Source organism: Rhinopithecus roxellana, chromosome 16, assembly GCF_007565055.1.
Source record: "Rhinopithecus roxellana isolate Shanxi Qingling chromosome 16, ASM756505v1, whole genome shotgun sequence".
NCBI lineage: Eukaryota > Metazoa > Chordata > Mammalia > Primates > Cercopithecidae > Rhinopithecus > Rhinopithecus roxellana.
In genome coordinates, this window is record NC_044564.1 from 13,241,273 (window position 1) to 13,265,430 (window position 24,158).

The following is a 24,158-nucleotide window of genomic DNA, read 5'->3' on the forward strand; positions in this document are numbered from 1 at the left end:
AAACGACTCGAGGGGGCAAAGGGGACGGCGCTCGAACCACACCCACCCTTCTCCAGCTTGTTTACACCTCTCTGCCGTGTCCCCCCGCCCGCCAGTCACGTGACCACCCGCCCCGCCCCTCGGGCTCTCGCTTGGCTCCTCCCGCCGCGCCGGCCCTTCTTTTTGCCTCCTTCGCGGAGTCACAAGATCTCTTAGCAGCCTCCTTTCGGGATCCTTCCGCCTGGCCCCGCCCCCTTCCATAAAAACCCTCCTTGCTTTTTTTTTTCCTCGTCCAACCCGCATCGTGAGTTATGAGGGGAAGAGCCTCTTCCTTCTGGCGAGGTTGCCGAGCGCGGCCGTCTGTCCTTCCTTTCGAGAAGGAGAGGAGCTCCGGAGGGGGACTCTTTTTCGTGGCGGAGGCCGCCGTCGGCCTTGGACCTTTCACGACGGGGGAGGTGCTGTACGTCCAAGATGGCGGCGCCCTGTAGGCTGGAGGGACTGTGAGGTAAACAGCTGAGGGGGAGGAGACGGTGGGTGAGTATGGGGGTGTCTCCCCCTCCTTTTTATGGGGGCTTCCTGGGGCAGCCTGGGTACCATGACTGCAGTCGGGGAGGCTCGGAGGGGCTGGAGCAAGAGGCTCAATTGCTTGGTAGGGATCCCGGGGAAGGGGGGGGTCGGAGAGCTCTCCCCTCCCTCTTATTACGCGCGATCTCCGACGGGCCCGGCCGGGACTGGCGGGTCCCTGGGGAGGAGAGGCGAGCCGGACCGGGCACTTCGCCCCTCCTTGGCGCCCGAGGGGACGGCTGCACCCCGGGCCTCGGTCCCTCGGGCAGGGGTGAGGTGGGCCCCTTCGTCAGCCCCTCACTTGGTGGGGTGACAGGTTCACGCTAGGTGCGGAGGGCAGGGTAGAGACCCTTGGCGGGAGGGGAAGGGTCGCGAGGGTAGGGCTGGTCCCGGAACTTAAAGAGAGGGGTCGGGGCAGAGGGGCGTGGAGAATGAATGGAGGTTGCCTGTGGGGATCAAGGACTCGCCCGGACTCGGTGTCTCCGCTGAAATTTGCATGACTGTTGTGCCTCGCTCTGGGTGTACTTGTGGGTAATTTAATTGATGGTGAAAGACAGTTACCTGAAAGTCGGCAAAGGTGATTCCTAAGAGACAGCTATTGGCAGAGCCACTCCTAGGCGTTCATTCATTCATTTGAGGAACTGGAGGATGAAGAGCCTGCGGTCGGAGGGACCTTGTAGAATTAAAGCTCTTTCTTTGTGTTTCCTGTTAAAGAGTTTTGCTTTGTGTGTTTTGGATTTGTGGTGGGGACTTGGGAGGGGACGCGGTCCTCCTAACTAAGAACAACAGCTAACGTGAATGGAGTGCTTGCTCTCTGTGTGCCAGGCACTGTGGAGGTGCTTGGCAGTCGTTATCTCCTTTGGTCCTCACGACAAAGAGAAGAGGCAGCCACTATTAACACCTCCAGTCTTCTCAAATGAAGAAACTGAGGCCCGGAGAGAGCAGGGTACTTTGCCTAAGATCACACCCCGATTGTATCTGAGCCAGGACTGGAACTGCTGGGATCTGACTGACTCCAAAGATATGACTCTTACATTTATCTGTTGTTGGATCAAAGCTGACCTGTATGTGATTAAAATTTATCATTTAGCCAAGGTTTATGCACGTGTGTTCTGTTTAATGTTAAAGTGGGGGGATGCACTTGGCTTATCCGCCTTAGCTTTTGTTTGGGATGGTAGTGTTGTGCATGTAAATTTGTTAGTCTAAATTAGGCCAAAAAATACTTGATATTTTAATAAAACTGATGAGTTTACTGCAGAAAGAAGTCCTGCTAAAATCCTTGCTGGCCTTTTTTTTTTTTTTTTTTTTTTTTTTTTAATAGAAAGCATAGAAATAACACTTCACGTTGCATAGAGTAAGCTATAAAAGTGCTAAAATAGAATAATACTCTTCTGAGATACTTTGATTTATAATTTTGGGATCAACTTGGAGTCATCTGAATTCAAACAGCCTGGCAAAGTGGAGCTGTAAATTTTGGGAAGCATTATAAAACCTAATCTTTGGGGAGCCTTTGATTTACCGAGCAACCACCTGTGATTCTTAAGTTGAGCATTCCTGAGTAAACCTGGAATATGCAAATGTGAAAACTGATTTAGGGTTGTGTAGGGAAATGTACCTTTAACAGTCATGCATCAGGCAAATGAGGCTCCTCAGAAACACTGAAACATTCTTTGCTGTTGCCCTGGGGAGCTGCAGAATCTTCCTCTAACCACCTGGTGTAAACTTAAGGGGTATTTATAGAGGATGTAAACGGAAAATACCCTCTTACTAAAGTTAATATCTTATCCAAAACACTCTTACATCACGTGCCTAGAAGGGCAGATGATGTAAACTTTCTCTGCTTCATGCATTTCCTGGTGTCATAAACACTTGGGATGTTCCTGAATTCCTGGTTAGAAAGCAGGTGGCTACCGGCCTTTTTGTTACTGTAAAATTAGAGTGCTTCAAGTCCTGTGACTCAGTTGTCCTCTTCCTCACTGGATTAAGAGTAAAAACTGATACTGCTACTGTTGTGGTGTAATATGATGCCTTCTGTGCATGCCTGGTTTCACTCGTGAGATGAAACTTAACAGTCTTACTAGGGCAAATCTAATATATACCTCTGTATGTAATGTTTGCAGAATAATGAACTTGCTGGAAACAAGAGATCTGAAACCATAGTGCTCATGAGAACCTCAATGTACAGATATTTGGCACTATAGTAGGTAGACCTACATATTCGGACACCTTGTGTATGTATTTTGGAAGAAGACTGATGTGCACCAGAGGTTGAGGACCACTGGCTTCAAGTATCAATCTGGCTATTTTCATTTATTATTTATCGCAGAGGTATTTCTTAAAATAGCTTCTGGCCTCTTATGTATGTAGTGTTGGGTGAATTTTGGGCTCTGAATTAGAGCTGACTTGATCTTATAGCTCTGTCTTCATTTGAAGTTTGTTAGGCTACAGGTATGTTTATTTCTGGGTTCCAGGCCCATAGTGAACTAAAATTAGCTTTTCCTGGAATTAATTGGATATTCTTGAATGCCGATGAGCCACATAGAGCAATATCTCAACCATTTCAGGCTCTCCTAAAAAGTCAGTTAGCTTTTGACCTTCAGTGGGTCACTTAAGTTCTGTGAGCCTCAGTGTCTTCATTGGTGAAGTTTCTAGGCCTACATTTCTGTGATTTAAAGTCCTTTGGGGTGTCATTTAAACATTCTGACTAAATCGATTGAGGCAACGTGTTAATGGTTCTGTAATAACCAAGCAAATTGGTGACTTTGCGCCTACCCTGCTGGGTGAAGATATGTTTAGCATTTATCCTTTCCTTTACATCATAATACTTTTTTAAAAGATAATTCCCTGTAAGTTTCCCATATTATAAATCTCTGAAAGGTTAGTCTTTGCATTGGTTTTGTCATTTAAGTAGCCGAAGGCATGAAAGAAAAGTAGCATTAAAATCTGTGGCTGTTTGCTTGAAATGTGTCTATGTAGCGTACACTGAAAACACTGAGTTTTGGCCGGGCGCGGTGGCTCAAGCCTGTAATCCCAGCACTTTGGGAGGCCGAGATGGGCGGATCACGAGGTCAGGAGATCAAGACCATCTGGCTAACCTGGTGAAACCCCATCTCTACTAAAAAATACAAAAAACAAAACAAAACAAAACAAAAAAAAAACTAGCCGGGCGAGGTGGCGGGCGCCTGTAGTCCCAGCTACTCAGGAGGCTGAGGCAGGAGAATGGCGTAAACCCGGGAGGCGGAGCTTGCAGTGAGCTGAGATCCAGCCACTGCACTACAGCCTGGGCGACAGAGCGAGACTCCGTCTCAAAAAAAAAAAAAAAAAACACTGAGTTTGTTTTTTTTAACCTCAGATCATGAATTGGTAACTAATATAATTTGGATGGCATGAAATACTCATTCTCCATTTAAGTTCATCTGAAAGAGGTAAACTGTCAACAATTTGAGATTATTCTTTCTCTGGTTTACTTTTTAAGCCTGTAGTTGCTAGAATTTAGTAACTTTATGTCTGTTTTCATGGGAGAGAATAAAAATTCAAATTTTACACGCTGTATATAAAATACACTGTCTCAGGACCTTGTCAGTTTCTTGTCCTTTCTCTTGTTCAGTGCTAACTTTTGTTATGAACAGGGAATCAGCAAAAGGTAACAATACTTTTTACAGTTGAATGAATTCAGATTTACACCTAGTAAGTAAAATGCCTTAAAAACCACGCTTTAGTCCAAGATAAAGCATAGTAGTTACTGCCCTACAACTCACAGGTTACTCTCTTAAGTAAATATGATGGCAGTAGAGGGCGGGAAGCATTTGAGTAACAAAGGACAGTTTTGCCCTTCTGTTGATGATGTGGTGGAAGACACAGAGGGGAGCTGTAGGAAGAGCAGAGGCAGTGACCTTAATGTCTGCAATAATTAAGACTGCTACTTTGAGTAGTTCACAGAGCATAGTAACAAACTTGAACTGTATCCATTTTAAGTTACACAATGGTTTTATCAATGTTTCAAATAGCAGTTGTTAAATGGATACACTGCCAATTATTATGTACCTAGCAATACATTTTTGTTAAGTAGTAATATTGTTATAATAAAGTTTATATTTTTTGAGTACTCATGTGCCAAACACTGTGGTATTTTACATGTCTGATTCCCCATTAACTTCTTACAGCCTTAAGAGGCAGCATGGGAGGAGGAAACAGGCTTAGAGTTAAGTTGCCTAAAGTTACTTATTCGGTGGCTGAGCTGGAATATGAACCTTTTTGGTTGACGCCACAGCCCAAACATTTAGTCTTCCTCTGTGATAAACTGCTTCATCTGCTGACCTCATAAATTAATTCACAGGTCAGGTCAGTGGTTCTTAACTTTGGTGGTGGTGGGAAGGTGTGTGGACTCAGTTCCCCTCTGAAAATCTGTGGGAAGCTGTGGACCAAATTTCTCTTCTACCCTTCACGTCCCATCATCACCAAAAAAATTCATACAGACATGGAATTTTGGATATGGCTTTAGGGACTTTATGGACCCAGCTTGAAACCCAGCTGATCATTTTAGATAGATTACTGCTCTAAAAATGGACTTAGGCTTTATTAAAAAAATTTTTTTTTGTTTTTTAACTAGTAGGCAGGAGAGGCCCAAGTCAGAAGGTGGCCTTATGTACCGTCCGGGTTATAAATTATTTTGTTAAACTTCTGTAGTACACCCAGGTATGTAATCTGCTAAGTGCTTATCAGGCTTGGCATTCAGTCTGTGCTGGTACCTTTAGCACCTGGAAGAATTCCATTGAGCCTTCTTCCCAAGGTTTATGCACGATACATATTTTTTTCCTTTTGAACCTCAACGGAGGTATATTAATGAATGAATGTTTTTTACCTTCATCATTCTTTTTCCTAGACCAGTGGTTCTGAACCTTTAGTGGACATCAGAATTACCTAGAAGACCCCACCCGCAAAGTATCTAATTCAGAGATCTGGGGAAAGGCCTGAGAATTTACATTTCTAACAAATACCCAGGTGATGCTCCCGCTAGTGGTGGCAGGACCACATTTTGAGAACCACTGCTCTAGACTATCAAACTATACCCTTTTTCCCTAGAATACTTCTGTTTCGGTCCTATAAACCTGAAACCTAAAGATATCTCACAGTTTGCTTTATATTTCTTTTAGGAGAAGCTCTGGGTAGTGTCTTTTTGAAATATACATGGTATCTGTTCGGCCTGTATTTTCTTAGTAAATAGTGTTGTTCCTGTTAATAGAAAGTCAAAACATAAGCATTATTTATTGAAGAGATATGCCTTACCACAATCAAGCTCTGGCCTGATACGCAAGTTACTAGAAGATTCTTCACCTTTGCGATAGGATGTAAGCTTTAGCAAACCATCCATCAATGCCCCTAATGGCAGAAATTCTGAATGGAAAATCTGGCAAGTTGGAGCTCTCCTACCCCAGTTTGTCCTTGAGAGGGATTCCCGCTGCTGAGACCTTTTAAATCACACATGACGGCCGGGCGCGGTGGCTCAAGCCTGTAATCCCAGCACTTTGGGAGGCCAAGACGGGCGGATCACGAGGTCAGGAGATCGAGACCATCCTGGCTAACCGGGTGAAACCCCGTCTCTACTAAAAAAAATACAAAAACACTAGCCGGGTGAGGTGGCGGCCCCTGTAGTCCCAGCTACTGGGGAGGCTGAGGCAGGAGAATGGCGGGAGCCCGGAGGCGGAGCTTGCAGTGAGCTGAGATCCGGCCACTGCACTCCAGCCTGGGCGACAGAGCGAGACTCCGTCTCAAAAAAAAAAAAAAAAAAAAAAAAAAAAAGCACACATGACTACACGTGTTGGCAGGTTTTACCATCAGCTGTTTTACTCTCACATAGTAAGTAGTTATTTCCTACCCTTTTCTCCTTCCTTCTAGGCACTGATAGGAAGAGAGAATGGGAGCAAGTATCTTACCCTTTTTAGATGCATTTGTGCTGAAGGCGCCTTGGTTCACTTGATAGAATATTACCCTAAGAAGTCACCTGAGAATTCCTGAGCCAGAGCAGAGCATTAACCTAACAGTGTAATGTTTCTGCTCTATCTAACTGTACCTGATAATAAAATAGTCCATCCATGCCTGGACCTGTGTCTGAATTGTCCTTGAATTTTTATGGATAAAAAATCGGATATAGAAAACAAGTTATAGTGAAGAGACATCTGCCTTCATTTACACATGTAGTGCATTTTTACATCATAGACAAATGTGTACAAAATTATCTTAGGCAAATTGATCTGCAGTCACCTATTTTATGTTACCTACAATCCTGAGGAGTCGTGGAGGGTGGTGTCTAGGCCACATATCACAGCACTTGTTTTTGAAAAGTTCGAATATTCCCCTGTAATTTCAGATAAACCCTTTCTAAAGACATCTTAGGTATCTGCCACTAGTATTTTCAAAAGGTATATATACCTCTTGGCTCTCACAGCTCATAATGCATCGTGGCTAGGGCAGAGATATGTGGAAAAAATGGCATACGGGTCCTGCTAATGACAACTATCCATGGCTGTTAGGCTGGAGTTCATGTGTCATCCTAGGCATATAAGCCATCCATCTGTAAACACCTGAAGAATGCTATTAGTTAAGATGAATGGTGAAAACAGATTGACCTATGTGCCTTCTGTTTCATCTTAAAATACTTAAAACGCAGAGCCCTTATCTTCTTCCGCAAACCTATGTTTTATTCAAAAAGGTTGCTTACAGAAGTGAAGTTATAATGATGAACATAAGTGAGAACACAACTTTTGGGTCCAATATGAAAGGGAAAAAAATTTAGATCTGGAGTCAGGTTTCTTTTTAAATTTGGCTTTCGAAGATAAGGACATGGATTGATGCTGGTGTTCTGCTCTGCCAGCTGTTTCCGTCTGCACTCCTCCCTTCCCTTCAGGAGGTTCACAAATCACATCTCACTTTACTGACCAGAGTGATTGTGCCTGGTAGTACCCCCCGGTAGGGCAGGATTGAAATACAAATGAATAAATCAATAAACACTTAAAAATATAAATAAGAGTAGAATAGTAGGTAGCCTTTGACATACCAACATAAAATTGCTACAAATTTAGTACCATTATCATTTTTAGTGCAGTGATAAAGAAGTTAAAAGTCTTAACACTGAGCATTGGACAGAAACATTCTGCTAGGTAGGGGGTGGTGGCTCACGCCTGTAATCCCAGCACTGTGGGAGGCCGAGGTGGATGGATCACTTGAGTCCAGGAGTTCTAGACCAGCCTGGGCAGCATAGGGAAACCCTGTCTCTACAAAAAATACAAAAATTAGCCGGGCATGGTGGTGTGTGCCTGTATTCCCAGCTACTTGGGAAGAAGTTGAGGTGAGATGATGGCTGGAGCCTGGGAGGCGAAGGTCGCAGTGAACCGTGAGCCACGGTCAGGCCACTGCACTCCAGCCTGGGCGACAGAGCGGGGCTCTATCTGAAAAAACAAAACAAAAAAAAACAACCACCACCACCTTTTGGTGGTGTGCACTACTTTCCTAGAGTAGGGCCTTGATGGAGGACAGGGGTTGTGGCTGGGCAGTCTACAGGATCTCATCTGGTGTAGATCCTAATTTTACCCTTGCCTTAGATAGTTCTTCTCAGGTAAAATGTCCAACCGGGATTAGTTGCAAGAGGAAGTCTATATGACTCACTGGACTAACTGCTTATTTTGAGATTCTGATTTTAAGATTAGAGGCTCCTGCACTTTTTATTTATTTATTTATTCATCTATTTATTTGGAGACGGAGTTTTGTTCTTGTTGCCCAGGCTGGAGTGCAATGGCATGATCTCTGCTCACTGCAACCTCCGCCTCCTGGGTTCAAGCGATTCTCCTGCCTCAGCCTCCTGAGTAGCTGGGATTACAGACATGCGCCACCATGCCTGGCTAGTTTTGTATTTTCAGTAGAGACGGGATTTCTCCATGTTGGTTAGGCTGGTCTCAAACTCCCAACCTCAGGTGATCTGCCCACCTTGGCCTCCCAAAGTGCTGGGATTACAGGCGTGAGCCACCGTGCCCGGCCTGGGCTCCTGCACTTTAATTCAAGCCCTGTGACTTGCATTGAGTGTGACCAGGCAAGCACTCCCTGTCAGAATGGTATGATCCCTCTTTTCCAGAGGACCAGCCTGCCTGCAGCACTGTTCACAGGCTTGCAGGTGCCACTGAAGAGACCAGTGGAGTTTAATGTCTGGAATGTGTTCCACGTGGAAATAAAATTACCCTGTCATCTGGAACAGTGATTTTAATTGTTAGAGAGTTCCTCAGTCCACTAGTTTGACTTTGGCCATGGTTGTACATTTAAGAAGTTGGTTCAAGTTTTTTCCATGTTTAGGGTAATTGGGTGTCCGTAGTATATGAAGCTCAGCTTTCATACTCTATTCAACTCTGGAATGGCTGCCAGAGAAGCTGATTACATCTTACCTGATCTGAGCAGGGTGTATTTGCCTCTTGTGTGCCAGGTGCCAGGATAGACCCTAGGTGTCCCAGATGGTTCCTGTCCTCATGGAGTTTACAATCTAGTGATCAAATTGTACCTAAATATAGTTTGAAGGACCCATATTTTCAAAGCAAACTAGAATGTATTGATATATACTCATTTAGCATTGATATTTAATACAAGTTAATTTGGACAAAGTGGGGTAAAAGGGGGAAGAAAATAGAAAAAATGATAGCTGTTCACAAATATTTTGTGTCTCTTGTAGAAGGATTAAATTTAAGTCATGCTGCCTGAAGGCAGAATTAGGCTTTGGACATTTATTTAAGAAATAGTGGCCAGGTGCAGTGGCTCACATCTGTAATACTAGCACCTTGGGAGTCCTTGATGGGAGGATTGCTTGAGGCTAGGAGTTTGGGAATAGCCTGGGGGACATAGTGAGACCCCATCTTTAAAAAAAAAAAAAAATTAGTTGGGCATGGTGGTGTGCGCCTGTATTCCTAGCTGCTCGGGAGGCTGAGGTGGGAGGATCACTTGAGCCTAGGAGTTTGAGGTTGCAGTGAACTATGATGGCTCCACTGTACTCTAGTCTAAGAGTTAGACCCTGTCTGTAAAAAAGAAAGAGAGAAAGAAAGAAAAGAAAGAAAAAGAAAAGAAAGAAAGATTTTAACTCCTAGTCATTCAATCAAGAAGTGCCAGACACCATGGTAGCTGTTTGAAATACAGTACTGAGTAAGCTGCAGTCTCTCCCTGGGTATAACTTCTAGTGAAGGAGACAGGTTCAGTAATTAATCGAGCTTATTTAATTGGGTTGTGGTAAGTGACACAAGAACTATAGGCTGCAAGAGCATAACAGGGGACTTGACCTAGTCTGGAAGGTGGGAGTGGGAGGGAAGTGGAGCCTAGGAGGGCTTCTCCGAGGAAGTGAGCATTTAAGCTGAGATTTTAAGGATGAAGAGTGAGTTTAGGAGGAGCCAAAGGTAGAGTCTCTTAGGCTCAGGAATGGGGAACATGTGGCTTGACCAAGGAACTGAAAGGCCAGTGAGGCAATGTGGTGGGGAGGGTTGCGGACAGGTGAGGACTGTGGGAACTGTGGCAGGCAGTGAGGGCCTGCTGGCCCACTCAGTGCTTTGTGGCCCTCACTGTCCTGGATCTGCCTCACATGGCTCCTCTGGTAACTTCGGTGTGCCCCACACTGTGCCGAGGGCAATAGGATGCATCATCTCGTGTAATCCCCACAAGCCTTATGAGCTTGATGCCATCATTATTCTAACTTTACAGACAAGGTAACTTACAGTTAGACCTTGAAGACTTAAGATAAATAGCCAAATGTTACACACTAATAAGTTGCAGAGCTTGGATTTTAACCCGGAACTCTCTAATTCTAGGGCCTATCCTGCCCATTCATTTATACTGCTAACAGACATTAACAAAAGACAGAGATTACAAGTTCAGCACAATATAAAGAATTTTCCAGCAACCAGCTGTTCAGAAATGTAGACAGGGAGAGGCACGTGCTTCCAGCGATTATGAGTGTTCATTCCATTGGAAACGTGGTGGCCACCTGTTGGGGATAGCAGGGGAAGAAGCTTGTGCCAGATGAACCCCTAACTCGCTTCTGATTGCATCTGGGATTTTGCTTCATTGTGCATATGTTTTCTTCCTTCAGTGACCATGAAAGACACCAGGTTGACAGCACTGGAAACTGAAGTACCAGTTGTCCCTAGAACAGGTAAGGTCTAACCAGGCCAGTGGTTAGAGGAAGATGGGAGGGAATTATCTTGCCCATGGTTGTGCATTCAGGGATTTAACATTTACAGTTTTAGCTACTTGCCAGGAACTGGACCATCTATGGCATGAAGTAATTAGCATTACTGATGATTATTAGTTGCTTATTCAGTGCCTGACACTGTGCAAAGTGCCTTGTATGGATTACTTTTCTTCTTCACAGCCACACTTTCGGTGTATCCCCATTTTACAGGTGAGGATTCAGGTTCAAAGATGTCACGTAGTTTTCCTAAAGATGTATAGCTAGTACTTGGTGGACTCAATTCAGCTCTGTTTAGCAGCAAAGTTTGGTTTTAACCACTTCATTAAATTAAAGTCTGTGTGCTGACACAAGTCATTTAACTAGTGCAGAGGTTCTTAACCCTGGCTGCACCTTAGAAATCTGCATGGGTTTATAAAAACAAACCAAATGTGATATGCTCCAGAGTTTCTGTAAGCTCTCCAGGTGATTCTAATGTACATCCTGGGCTGAGGACCCTTGAGCTGGTGAGTGAGCATTTGCATCTTAACATGGCTATATCTGTTGTCTTAAATTAATTTCTGAGAGATAAGTTATATGCTATAGTAATTTTTAGGAATTGGAGGATCCTGTCTCAGAATATATCCTTCATAAATGTTGAGGCGCCGGCATTTCCGTGGATGGAATTTCCTCTTAGTGACCTAACTGATCACTGAACTGAAATTTTGGTTTAATAGTAGTAGTGCCAAGTGCAACAGAGTTGTGTATAGGAAAAGTGTAGGGAAGACAGGAGGTGCTTGGTCTGCTGTCTTTATACATGGACAGCTGTGTGACTCATGCCAAGGCTCAGTGGTTGCTGTTTACTGTATTCTGTCACTGTCTGCCTCACCTCTGTCATAGGAGTTGTGAAATAAGGTAGAGATTTTTGTCTTACAGCTCTACATCAGTTCATAAGGAGGGTCTTGATACAAACTGTAGACTGTCTAACAAGAAAGTTAAGTATTGTTCTCTCACAAGTAGGGAAAATTTTCTGAGTTTGATTTTTCATTTTCAGTGTTTTTGCGTGTGCTTCATACTGTTCCTTTTTTAGAAGTCCACTGTATATGAATTTGAACCCAAAGTCAAATGGTTAAGTGTTCAGATCATTGAGGTCCAAGCTAAATATCACCATCATAAAATGTAAATTCTGAGATAGAAAAGTAAATCTCAAATTTTATTAAACATTTTTCACCATAGTAATTGTGTTGCATTTTAGTAGATTTTAGAAGTTCGAAAATTTAATATAGGAAAAATACTTTGTGGGCACTACTGGCTGCTAGGTTACTCCTGTGATCACTATGTCACAGGTGTGTAATATCATCTCAGCTGGCACACAGCCTCATTGGTAACATTTTTAGACAAAGCAGAATTCAGGAAAGTTTCTGGTAGATGGTTTTCTGGAAGGAACCTTGTACCTGGGATTCATAGCTTGGCAAGCCTCAAAGATCCTTACTCTTCAATTACTAAAAATTGTTGGCTGCCTTTAGCAATTATTTTTATTTTGAAACAATAAAAACCCCCAACTTTTAATAGCATTTTTTTTTTCATGGAGTACTCTTGCTTATACTTTCGTTCTCATTTTTAAGACATTTTTGGCCAGGTGTGGTGGCTCACACCTGTAATCCCAGCACTTTGGGAGGCCAAGGTGGGAGGATCACCTGAGGTCAGGAGTTCGAGACCAGCCTGGCCAACATGGTAAAACCCCGTCTCTACTTAAAATACAAAAATTAGCTAGGCATGGTGGTGTGCGCCTGTGATCTCAGCTCCTTGGGAGGCTGAGGCAGAAGAATCGCTTGAACCCAGGAGATGGAGGTTGCAGTGGGCCAAGATTATGCCATTGCACTCCAGCTTGAGCGACAGAGCGAGACTCTGTCTCAATTAAAAAACAAAAACCAAACACCTGTGCCAAAGCCAGCCAGCCACCAGATTTTGGCTGAGTATAGAGACTGAAACTGAACTTTGGCAGATCCCTGCTTTCCATGTTTTTTGAGATCATAAGTATTGTTGGATCAAATCTGGTTACTAGCTGTATAGTTTAAACTTGGTTCAAGGTTTCGCATGAATTACAAAGTATCTTTTGTTGAAAAGTGATGACTAAGAACCTCCCTGCTGCTTTAGATTGGGTGGTCAGGGGAGGCCCATCAGAGATCTGTGAGATAGTCAGCTGTGCAAGGATGTGGGATAAGAGTGTTCCATGCAGAGAGGGAACAGCAAGTGCAAAGGCCTTGAGCAAGAAAGAACCAGTATTCCTGTGTTTGGGAAGACTGGGACTAGAGCAGAGGAATGAAGAGGCAGAGGGGGGTTAGGAGGTTAATAACTTGCTGGATCTTAGGAGGCCTTGTAGACTATTCATGAGTTTCATAAGTTCCATAATGTTATTGGCTCTTATTAATTCCATGGGAAGCCACTGGATGATTTTAAACAGAGGAGTGAGATTCTAATGTTCATATCTCAATGTCCCTTGTGGTTATTTAGTGGCAAATGAATTTTGTAGGGTAGCAGGGAGAGTAGTGAGGGGGGCTGCTGCTCCCTTGTCTCTGAGAGATGATGGGGGCTTCGACTGAGGTGATAGCAAAGGGTTTGCTGATGGATTAGATATGGTGGTGGGGGTGGTGACAGAGTCAAGGAGTCACCTGGGTGTTCACTTTAGACTGATGGTAGTGCCTTTTACTGAGATCCAGAAGATGGCAGAGTGATGGATTTTGGAGTAGAGATTGACCTTGAAGGTCATGCCCTGTTAATATGACTAGCATCATCTACAACACTGTACTGTGCACTGTATGTGTCCACTAAAGATAATATTAAACTAAACGGAATGTTGCTTTAGCATATAGGATACAGAAATCCATTCACCCAGTTGCTGTCTTTTAACTTCTCCCATATGGTATTTTCTATGGTGAGTTACTTCCAAAGTGGAAAAGAGACTTTTATGGCTAGAGACTTGTGGCTTACACACTGATGCTTCATTGTATCTGTGGTGCTGATCTTTTTTTTTTTTTTTTTTTTGAGACGGAGTCTTGCTCTGCCACCCAGGCTGGAGTGCAGTGGCCCCATCTCAGCTCACTGCAAGCTCCGCCTCCCGGGTTTACGCCATTCTCCTGCCTCAGCCTCCCGAGTAGCTGGGACTACAGGCGCCCGCCTCGTCGCCCAGCTAGTTTTTTGTATTTTTAAGTAGAGACAGGGTTTCACCGTATTAGCCAGGATGGTCTCGATCTCCTGACCTCGTGATCCGCCCGTCTCGGCCTCCCAAAGTGCTGGGATTACAGGCTTGAGCCACCGCGCCCGGCCGGTGCTGATCTTTAAGTGACTTTTCTCAGCCAGTCTCTATAGGCTGTAAAATGTGTTTAACATGTGTACATTTCATCCACCACCACCACCACCCCTGACTGAGTCCAAGTCGGGCTGGTTTCTTCCTCTTTTTTGTGCACATATTGAACCATGTCTTTTTTTTCTGCTATAGAACATATAATTCTTCATAGAACTGGCTAAGTCTGTCTTACCTACTTAACATCTTGCACTTACTGTACCCTCAAATGTTTGGTTGTGCTTAAAAAGGAGATATTCTAGTTATGGGACTGATCCCAAAAGCTATGATTTAACTCTTAGGAGAGCTTTTTAGAATGTCAGAAATGCTTGAACTTGAGCCACTTATGCAAAGAATCTCACATAAAACCCAATGTTTATATTTTTCCTGGAGATTAAAAACTATGGCAAACAGTAGTATTTTGGAAGGCAGCTATGCTCACCACTATACCACCAACACGGCCGACAGTAGGATTTTGGAACCAGAGAGAAAAACTTGTTGCCAAAATGTGCTTCTGATATGTTTTAGAATAAAACCTTATTTTGCAAACAGAAAAACAGGCTAGGTAGCCCAAGCTGATTAGCCCACACTATCGCCAAGTTGACTGGATGGGCGCCATCTTTGTTTAAATTGAGCTCGTGTCACTCTGGGCTCTGGGGCTGCCTGCATTTGGAGGACCAGATCTGACATTATCGTCTTCTGACTACACAGAAGGCAAACTCAGAGTCTCCCTAGACAGATAGTAGGTAAGTAACAATTTTATTGAAACAAAACCAAACTTAGGGACAAGATACTTTTAAATTTATGAACAACATTCTTTGTCACTAATTGAGAATCATTTGTGATTTACCTGAAGTAGAAATCAATGTAGGGGTTAGCTGGACAAGTGTGCTATTAAAAAGTCATCTTGAAAGTGGTGGCCCAAAGATTTTTACTGGTATTTTTTATGATAATATACAGGTACTATGCAGCAAATGTTTATATGTACCTGATACCATACTAATTACTTTTCAGTTTTGAACTTTTACGGTAGAATCTGACCAATGGTGGTCTCACATTTTGGAGCCCTTTGAAATTAACTTCCTATGTGATTTACTTGTAAGATTTTTATTTATAGATATGAGTCAGCAACTTCCTATACCATGGTATCAAAAAAGCATTTAGACATTTTAATTGATTTTTCTGCTAAATGAACTTCTAACTTACTGAGAGCCAAAACCAGTGAATGTCACAAGATTGTAATTAAACAGGAACACAGATGATAGCAAGTTAATACCTGGCAGTTTTGGGGGTCATTGCTAATGTAAATGTGGCATTCTTGCAAAAGGGGCTTATCTCTCTCTCTCTCTCTTTTTTTCTTTTTTTTTTGAGGCAGAGTCTTTCTTTGTTGCCCAGGCTGGAGTGCAGTGGCATGACCTTGACTCACTGCAACCTCTGCCTCGCAGGCTTAAGTGATTCTCCTGCCTCAGCCTTCTGAGTAGCTGGGATTACAGGTACCCGGCACCACAGCAGCTAATTTTTGTATTTTTAGTAGAGATGGGGCTTCACCATGTTGTCCAGGCTGGTCTCGAACTCCTGACCTCAGGTGATCCGCCTGCCTCGGCCTCCCACTGTGCTGGGATTTTAGGTGTGAGCCACCATGCCTGGCCTCAGCCTCTACATCTGGCCTCAGCTTAACTCTTCAGTTGGATTTTTCTTTATCATAGTGTTTCTCAAAACTAGTTTGTATCTCACTTTAAGAATTACCTGGAGTGCTTATTAAAATATAGATTCCTGAGCCCAAAATTCAGTTTTGGAAGGGGCCTAGGTATTGCATTTCTAGCAAATATCCCAGGTAGTTTTGATGCACATTGAAGCTTAAGAACTGCTACTTACACTTACTGAAAGAAAAGGAAATGTTATCCTGTTTGGGCATCCATATCCCCATGTGTAAAATAAGGATGATACCTGCCCACATCACATCCCAGAGTTGCTGTGATGATGAAAACCACAGGTTAGCTTAGTGTGACACTAAGGCTTGAAGGGCTTGAAGCTTTGGAGTAAGGCAGATCCAGGTTCCAATATCAGTTTTTCTCCTCTGGTTTTGCCTCTTGCTAACTTTGTGACCCAGAACAAACGGCTTGATCTCCATTCTGCTCCCTGTACAATGGGGACAAAAGTGCCAATTACATGGTGGTCATATTAGGAGTGTTTACAATGATGTTTGTAAAAGGTGTACAGTGCTTGTCTCATGAATGATAACTGTTGTTACTTGTTTTTACGAATACAGCCTCAGAGACCAAAGTGGGGGAGAAATCATAAATGTGTAGAGTTAACCCTTGGGGAATGAGCTGCTTTTTGTATATCAAGAGAAAGCAGCTGCTCGACTACCATAGAGAGCTTGGGTTTTGAAGGGTGAGGTTTTGAAGGTTTGCCCTGATGAGCCCATACCTCCCTGCAGCCAGTGGCATTTGGGTGTGCAGTTCGATGTCTCAGATGACAGGTGTATGCTAAAACAGAGAAATGACCCCCAGTTTATGCTAGGTGTTGGACTTAACAGACTTGTGACCTAACCAGCTCTACTAACTCTTAGCCATTGATGAGATTGTCAAGAAGGAAATAGTATGTATTTAGTTCTTTTGCTGAAAAAAGACTATCTGCTTTTTAGATCAATAATTTGAAATATAAATATAGTCTTAGCCAAAACCCAAGGTAGAATCAGAAGTAGGAATAAAACTTAGATTTGATCCTATCATTAAGTTACTGTGACTGGTATCAGTTTTTAAGGTTTCTTTCTGATTGTTGTATTTTGTAGAAACCCTCTTCATAAACTCACCAAAGAATTATTCATATGCTTTATCTTCTTTTCTCAGCCAAACGTACTCACTGTTCGAACCAGAGAATTCTGGCCAAACTTTCCATTGCATTGAACACATGCATTGGTTTGTCTTGCAGGTGTTTTTTTTGTGGAGAAAAATGGGGCCATTTAGTGACTCTTCATTTTCCTTTTTCTCAGTCTGGTGGTGGCGCCAATGAAGAACCTTCAGAACCTGTAGCACACGTCCTGGAGCCGGCACAGCGCCTTTGAGGGAGAGAATGGCCCAACAAGCGAATGTTGGGGAGCTCCTCGCCATGCTGGACTCCCCCATGCTGGGTGTGCGGGACGACGTGACAGCTGTCTTTAAAGAGAACCTCAATTCTGGTTAGCAAAATAATATCCTTTTAGCTTATCTGCTAAAAAGAAGAGGTTGACTTAGAGCCACTAGAATCCTGCTGATAATTTTAGTTTTCATCTTCTGAAGAGTTTTTTAAACACCCAAAGAGAGTATCTGTATGTGTTTTAAACTTTCAATTATAGAAATACTCAAGTATGCCCACATATGAAGTAAGAATCATGTAGTGAACCCCATGAACCCAGTTTCAAATTCTTTCCTCCCTGACTCTCCCACCCTCCAAATATTTTAAAGCCAATTCCAGACATCGCTTTAACTGTAAATCATATATGTGGTTTTTAATATGAAAAGTGCTTAACCTCTTTTTAGTATGACAAATATAAATTTAAATAGTACCCTTTTTTGCTTACCAGCTTGGCAAAATTAAATACTGAGTATAGAGATGGGCACTGTGAGCAGGAATGTGAACTGATGTTCAGCCGTTTGGAGTATCAGTCATCAATTTTAAAACACATACCATTTGGGCCATTTTTAAGAATCTGTATCTTATTATAGCTTCGAGTGAAGTATAGTGAGAAACTGGAAAAACCTAAGTATCCTTCAGTAGGTGAATGGTTAAATTAGTTATATAGAGCCATGCAGCAGAACACTTGGAGGACGGAAAGAAATGAAATAGGCCATTGATGCTGACATGGGAAGGTGGTTACAACACATTGTTCAGTGGAAAAAACACACACATGCACAAACTGTGTCTGCGTCTGTGGACGTGAGGGCTGCATGTGTGCGATTATACAAGTAGAAAAAGGTTTGAAGAGACACACTCTAAACTTAAGGGTGTTTATCTGTGAAGAGTGGGTTGGGAGGCAGGTGGCGAGGAGCACTTTCACTTTTATTTTATGTACTTTTACATCGCCTGAATTTTTGACAATAGATATGGATTATTTTTTGTAATTAAAAAGGCAATAGAGGGCCGGGCACGGTGGCTCACGCCTGTAATCCCAGCACTTGGGGGGAGTCGAGGTGGGTGGATCACGAGGTCAGGAGATCGAGACCATCTTGGCCAACATGGTGAAACCCCACCTCGACTAAAAATACAAAAATTGGCCGGGTGTGGTAGCTCACACCTGTAATCCCAGCTACTCGGGAGGCTGAGGCAGGAGAATGGCGTGAACCCGGGAGGCGGAGCTTGCAGTGAGCCGAGATCATGCCACTGCACTCCAGCCTGGGCAACAGAGCGAGACTCCATCTCAAAAAAAAAAAAAAAAAATACAAAAATTAGCTGGGCGTGGTGGCAGGCGCCTGTAATCCCAGCTAGCTACTGGGGAGGCTGAGGCATGAGAATTGCTTGAACCCAGGAGGCAGAGGTTGCAGTGAACTGAGATTGTGCCACTGCACTCCAGCCTGGCAACGGAGCGAGACTCCATCTCAAAAACAAAAAAAAGCATTAAAAATAAAAGGACTTCATATATTTTCATGCATATTTAGGCAAATAAGCTTGGAATTATCCTATTATTAAATTAAGAAGGCAGAAATGTAATGCTGCATAACACTTAGAGTAGCATATAAAGAAATATTTTCTAGATTTTGTGGCAGACAGCTGTGTAAGGTAAACTTCGGATGTTAAGGGGAGTAAGTATCATCCATTGCCCTTTTCTTGATTTAGACCGTGGTCCTATGCTTGTAAACACCTTGGTGGATTATTACCTGGAAACCAGCTCTCAGCCGGCGTTGCACATCCTGACCACCTTACAAGAGCCACATGACAAGGTAACAGCTGACGTGTCGTAGGCATTTCATATGTTCTCCATGAGTGCAACAGCTTCTGTGCATGGCCACTGTGCGATTTATCCCGAGCTTATTCTTTTGATTTCTGTGTGCTACTGATGACATTGTTCCCAGTTTATAACTATATATAAAAATTAATTTGTAGGAGCCATGATTCTTGAAAAGTTTACAAAATAAAACATATTTCAGAGACTGTTAAAGATCTTGTTTAAAGAAATCGTACATTTCCAGTACTATAATTGTAGAGTGATGGTTTGGCCCATAGATACCCATCTTTCAACCCATACTTTGAATAGGATTTTTAGACTTTTATCAATATGGAAAAGCTTCAAGTACAAAGGACTCACCTGGCAAATTAATGAGTCTTGTTTCCCAGCACCAGGTACTTGGAGGGCTCCTTCATGGTTTCCTTTTGTTTTTAGTAAGTAGCTAATAAAGCATTGTTATTGCAGACTTTGGTAAGTCTTAAGTGTGTGTATGAGAGCGACTTCCCCAGGATTTGAAGACCTTGTATTGTATGCCTTTTGCAGTACATCTTGTTTTTTTTGAGACGGAGTCTTGCTCTGTTGCCCAGGCTGTGCAGTGGCACCATCTCGGCTCACTGCAAGCTCCGCCTCCTGGGTTTCCGCCATTCTCCTGCCTCAGCCTCTGAGTAGCTGGGACTACAGGCGCCCGCCATCTCGTCCGGCTAATTTTTTGTATTTTTAGTAGAGACGGGGTTTCACCGTGTTAGCCAGGATGGTCTCGATCTCCTGACCTCGTGATCCGCCCGTCTCAGCCTCCCAAAGTGCTGGGATTACAGGCGTGAGCCACCGTGCCCGGCTTGCAGTACATCTTGTTTTGTTTTGTTTTCTAAAGAGGTGGGGTCTCATTCTGTTGCCCAGACTGGAGCATAGTGGCACAATCATAGCTCACTGTAACCTTGAACTCCTGGCCTCATGCTGTCCTCCTGCCTCAGCCTCCCAAAGTGCAGGGACTGCAGGCATGAGCCACTGCGCCTGGCCCATCTTGTTTTTTTATTTACTCTGGTCTGAATTGTTACTTCTACTACCTAATTGATACTTGAGACCAAACCATGTAGGTTGGGTTGCTCTAGCTGTTGCTTCCAGCGGGATGCCCTCATGGCTTCAGTAACCTATCACAGTTTGGGACTAGTGGTTATTGAAGGACTGTGCACAAGTCTCCCCCTTTTTGTATGCAGGTATTGTAGGATCCTTTTTCATGAGTTGCAAACTGGCTACCTTTTGTCAGGCCAAATGCAGCAATGTTTTGTTTGCTAACGTGGTTTTTAAAATGTTGAATTTTATCTTTTATCTGCATGAGCCTTGCTTTACATTAGAGACAAGACGTGAGAGACTGGAGCACATCATTGTTGTCTTTATTTTTGTTAACTTCATATATTCATGTGAGGATTTCCCGTCTTCTTTTGCATTTTCAGCACCTCTTGGACAGGATTAATGAATACGTGGGTAAAGCCGCCACTCGTTTATCCATCCTCTCGTTACTGGGTCATGTCATAAGACTGCAGCCATCTTGGAAGCATAAGCTGTCTCAAGCACCTCTTTTGCCTTCTTTACTAAAATGTCTCAAGGTAGGATGTTTGTAAGGATTTGAATGAAATGGCTTTTTGAGTATAGTTTCTGAAATTTTGAGTAACTTAAAACAAGGAAGCTAGATTTTAACTTTTAGAGTTTAAAACCTTGTAGGCATTTGGCTTTTCTCAAACAGAATGTTGTCTGGAGTTGGTACTTAGTAAGTTCTCAAATATATCACTATGACTGTTGAATACCTCATCCACGCAAATATGGAAAAATTTCGATCAGATGGGTTCAATGTTACATTATTCCAAACCACTTGATTTCATCATCGTTTAGCCTTCCCTCATTTAAAAATATCCTGGATTATCTTTTGGGAATCCCTGTTTCTAAATTATCTTTTAGCTAATAGAAGAATGGCTTAAAGTTTCTGTTAACCATTTAGGAATATGATCTGGTTGCAGCTATAATTAAGACTTTGTTGATGTAAGTTCTACTAAGTTGCATTCAATTTTTGGAACTAAATTTAGTTCATTTTTCTATACAGGGAGTCAAAATCTAAATAGAACTTTATGGTTTTAGTTTTAACAGTGGTGTGCAGCCATACTCAGGGTTATTTGTTTAATCTGTTTTAGTTCCTGGACTTGTTTTTTATCTATAAAATAAGAAAAATGTGGTTAATATTAACTGCCTGTACCTCACAGAGACATGAAAATATCCAGTAGTATTTGTTCCAGGATGGCAGTACCATTGGATTCATCTGATACAGCACCATGCAAATTGATTTTTGTGTCTGCCAAGAAGGGTAACTCTTTTATTATCCCTAGAGGTGGGTCCCAAGGAGTCACATTGGTAGGGTATTATAAAAATGTGCATTTAATTCTGAAAAAATAGGAACAGTTTTAACAACTTAATGTTTTTTAAGCAAATTGATTGATGAGAATATAATCTAATTAATGGATTGGTGAGAATATCATCTAATTAATGGATTGATGAGAATATAATCTAATTTTGAGGCACATCATTTAGTACAGATTGCAAAACACTTATCTTTTCCAAAAGAGTAAGTTTTGAATATTAATCATGGACGAGTCTTCAGTTAGACTGTTAGGATAAATGAAATCAGGCTAGTTCTTTTTGCTGAGAATCATTATGTAGTCTCATATATTCTCAATTCTCCTACCAATATATTATTCTTACTGGATATCTTCCATAATGAAAGACTTGATGCTTGATGTAAAAATCAAAATATATTTAAAACTCTATTCCCAGACTCATAGATTCCTATTCTAATAGGAATAATGGATGTCTTAACCTACATAGTAGTCTTTTGATTAATATCTTGTTTCATAAATCTGAATTTCATCTACCTGGCAAACATTCATGATTTAATTATGGTTCAGGTGAGCTGCTGTAGCTAGCTAGTCAGAGTTGATTGAGTATTCATTGGATGTTAGTTAAGTGTCTTCAGTTAGCCTGAAGTTATTTATTTGACTTAATATTTAAACTATAGGCATGCTCAAAGTTTCCATATGTGTATATATATATATTTTTTTTTTTAATTTACTGGTCTCTAAATACTGCTTTGAAGTGAGCCTTTAAGTTGACTTGTTAGTGCTATACTAATTTCTCCTTCAGTTATACTTCTGTTGTAGTTCTTTAAAAAATAGTAAGTTACTTGTCAATGTGTAGTGTTTTGTTTTTTTTTTCTAATTAACAAAAAGTAAATATCTTAAGATTTGGTTGAATGAATGAAAACAGAGCAGTGCTCCTGTGTTTTGTTGAAGAGCAACTCCTTTTGTTTTCATCCAAGTGCTATAAATAGGGCATCCTAAGGCTTCAGGACTTGGGTGTCCCCAAGTCAAGTTTGAACTCATCTCCTGGATACCTTTGCATTAGGTGTGTTGTAAAGTCAGTGAGGACCCTCACTGACTCATTACAGTAGAGCTGGGTCTCAGTGTTTCTATTGAGTCTGTTTGAATATTGTCCCCTCAGTAATCCTTACGGATAGGGAAATGAGTATGTGAGTCAACTTGTGATTTGTGATTCTCTCAGTGTTTAGAGCCTCTTCACATACTGTACAATGCCGATCCTGGTGCCAGTGCCTGACAGACGTTTCCTGTTTGACCTTTTCTCCTGCAGATGGACACTGACGTCGTTGTCCTCACAACAGGCGTCTTGGTGTTGATAACCATGCTACCAATGATTCCACAGTCTGGGAAACAGCATCTTCTTGATTTCTTTGACATTTTTGGCCGTCTTTCATCATGGTGCCTGAAGAAACCAGGTACAGATCTCCTCATATACCTATTGGGCTCTGTGAGGTGAATGCTTTTGTTATTGATTAATTGCTCATATGCTGTAAGGAATGGACATGTAGACTTTTATAGCTGAAATGAGTGATTTTCACCGGACAGATGAGGGAATACCTTGGGTGCATCCACTACAGGCACATATAAGAAACATGACTATTGAGATAACTTTTTAATTTTGTTGGCTTAAAAGGATTGGTTGTCAGAGAAATTGAGCAGTAGGATGTAAAACTTCATGATTGTTGATTAACTGAAAAGCAACCTCTGTCTGTATTGCAGCAGTACAGGACTAAACTTGTGGGACATTTCTGTCTTCCTTTTCTGCTGTGTTGTGACAGAACACAAATGTCAGGTTTGAGAACCCGCTCGTTGTACCGTAGGAGTCAGAGGAAAATGCGGTGTGTCCTGATTAGCACTCCAACTTCAAATGAAGTGGGTTTTTTTTTGTTTTTTCCCCCCTATCGGCAGGTAGCAGAGCTCTATCAAAGGGATCGGAAGCTGTAAGCATATGAAATTTGGAATCTTTGGGTTATCCCAGTGTGAGGTATTCCTATCAAAAGGGTGAAGTATGTCAGACCTATGAGACAAAACACCGTGGCTTCCTATACAGGATTCAGTTACAAGCATAGGCCCACGTGGTGCCTGCTTGTTTGAATCTTTGGGAGAAAGGAATGGTCTGTTCATTATTGTAGAGAAACTTTATGTATACTGTGGCCATGGGTTTCCACAGGGTCTAGGTAAGGCTAAATTAGGATGTTCAATTTCTTTCATTCTTAGTTCTTTAAGCTAATTTCTAGATAATAGTTTCTTTCACTCTGTAATTATAAATCTACATAGCTAAGACTACATACTGATTTAAAAGATTCTCACACATTCATTCTGTAAATATTGAGTGCTTGTTAAATACCAGGTCTAGTGCAAAGCACCGAGAGATGAGTAAGATGGTTTTTTTTTCTCAAGAAGCTCATGCTGAATTCAGCAGTGGAAAAGTATAAATTTTACGGAGATCTATCATCATAAAGATAGTTCAGTATTGTGAGAATGTTTGGGATCCTTTTTGGGCAGTGACTGGAGAGGAGGGCAGAAGTTAGATCAGGAAGGGCTTTCATGGATCATACTAGTAGATTGGAGTTTATCCAAAGGTTATAGGGAGCCATTGATGGATTTGAGATAAGGGTGTCTGGTGTGTCCAGATTTGTTTGCATTTTAGAAGACCACTCTTGCTGTCTTTGGAGTGAGGTGGGAATATACGTAGATAAAAAGTCATGCTGGCAGCCACTTGTTTATATCTATTTTGCA

General features: G+C 42.2%; 1 protein-coding gene across 5 annotated transcripts in view; it reads left to right on the forward strand.

Moving 5' to 3' along the window:
• The first annotated feature begins 286 nt into the window (after positions 1 to 286).
• TSC1 (TSC complex subunit 1) overlaps positions 287 to 24,158 on the forward strand; it is a 56,119-nt gene continuing 32,247 nt past the window's right edge. For 3 of the 5 annotated variants that reach the window (XM_030919585.1, XM_030919584.1, XM_010372820.2), the window contains exons 1-6: positions 415 to 513; positions 10,655 to 10,717; positions 17,071 to 17,256; positions 18,891 to 18,994; positions 20,451 to 20,603; positions 22,690 to 22,834. In XM_030919585.1, the coding sequence (XP_030775445.1) occupies positions 17,151 to 17,256; positions 18,891 to 18,994; positions 20,451 to 20,603; positions 22,690 to 22,834 (508 nt within the window). In that variant the 5' untranslated portion in view covers positions 415 to 513; positions 10,655 to 10,717; positions 17,071 to 17,150. Of the gene's footprint in view, positions 514 to 10,654; positions 10,718 to 17,070; positions 17,257 to 18,890; positions 18,995 to 20,450; positions 20,604 to 22,689; positions 22,835 to 24,158 lie in introns of all 5 variants that reach the window. The other 2 variants (XM_030919583.1, XM_030919582.1) reach the window with 2 other exon arrangements.